Consider the following 1,578-nt stretch of genomic DNA (forward strand, 5'->3'; position numbering starts at 1 on the left):
TAAAACATGTTAAAAGTATTGTTACGACATCGAGGTCACGTGACTAGTATCACGCCACGTCATTCTCGAACCTTCGTGAATTGTCGGGAGATTACTAGATTGGGAGTAGGCTGGTATATATATATAACCGGCCACGAAGCGACGGAGAGATAATGAGTAATTGAATGTATGTGGACAAAATATTGTTGGCCACGTGAGACGTGAATTATAGTGTTTGTTATAGAGCGACTGTTGAAATTAAGTGTATCGTAAAGTTGTATTCGGAAAGAATAAACCAGTTTTATTAAGTAAGGACTTGTGTCGCTAAAGTTTCGTCGGAACGAATTTACGGAAAATTAAGTAACGAACGGAGACGTAACAATATCTATTTGTCTTGTCTGTCTATATTGACGTATAACATAAGATACAATTTACCATGACATATTTATTTATTCTTTATTCACCAATAATAAAATCCACAGGTCTTATTTTCATCTCGCTTGTCTTCAGTGTATTGTATTTCATTCTCCAGTGATACCAGGTAATACCAGTAGTGTCTACCTTATCTACTGTGTAATACAAACCGTTTAAATTGGCGTAATGACAGTCATTATACCACCATCCGCCTTTGAAGGTTTGAGCACAACTGCCGCTGTTGTTATCGTTGTCTTTATCCTTGGTGCTGAACATCATGTTGTTATGGTGATCAAGAGTATTTCCTACAGTAATATAGAAATGATTTCCAAATTAAACAACTAAACATAAACAACAAATGTAGGATATTGTTTATATAAGTATGGTTTCTTTATTCAATTGTTTTGTAAATACGAACCAGAGTTATAATGTTTCATATTCCTGCTAATGATTTTATTAACCGAACGATTATATATATGACAATATTACATGATGTAACAGTGAAGTGTAAGGAAATAACTGACGTTTTTAGACGTTACTTTCACTAGTTTAATTCCATTCTATAAACATCATTTGATGTACAAACGTTTCTTAAGGCTACTGAACCTACTTATCAGTAACATATTTATATCAACAATAAAGGATACTTGTAGATGTCAACAAATAGTTTAAACTTACCCGCGTTACCCTTGTACGTCTTGAAACTCATTTTATAAAGTTCTATTTCACTTCGTACCAAGAACTCGTCATGTTCTGCATATCTTCGACCTCCTTCAAAGTCTTCCAAATCAACACGGAGCACCATGTTGTTTTGATTGGTCAACGAGAAGATGACGTCATTTCCTGGACACAGAAACATTCTATGATATATAAATTGTTTACAAGACAGTAAATAATTAATTATACCAAATAATCCTAAATAACGTGAAAGTATTGGTTCACTGTTAAATAAATATATAAAGTTTTACCTAACCAAAACTCCTTGGTTAAGTTTCCAAAACCATTTTGGTATTCTTCCCACGATCTGTAAAAATCTTCTACTGGTTTTCCAAAATCCCCTCTTCTTTGGATCAACTAGAAATACGAAAATCAATAGATAATACTGAGAAAACGTAACGTGTTCTTCGAATAAATAAGTGTGTAGCACAAAACCTGACATTTTTAAAACCAAAAAAATTGCTTAGG

General features: G+C 33.3%; 1 protein-coding gene across 1 annotated transcript; it reads right to left on the reverse strand.

Moving 5' to 3' along the window:
* Positions 1–363: 363 nt before the first annotated feature.
* Positions 364–1,467, reverse strand: LOC106477786 (techylectin-5B-like; the record flags this gene model as incomplete). Its single annotated transcript, XM_013938313.2, has 3 exons — positions 364–698; positions 1,072–1,236; positions 1,362–1,467. Coding segments are annotated over 3 exons (534 nt in total), but the record flags the coding sequence as incomplete, so codon positions are not given.
* Positions 1,468–1,578: the final 111 nt, after the last annotated feature.

This window comes from Limulus polyphemus, unplaced genomic scaffold (genome assembly GCF_000517525.1).
Source record: "Limulus polyphemus unplaced genomic scaffold, Limulus_polyphemus-2.1.2 Scaffold79130, whole genome shotgun sequence".
NCBI classification, from domain to species: domain Eukaryota; kingdom Metazoa; phylum Arthropoda; class Merostomata; order Xiphosura; family Limulidae; genus Limulus; species Limulus polyphemus.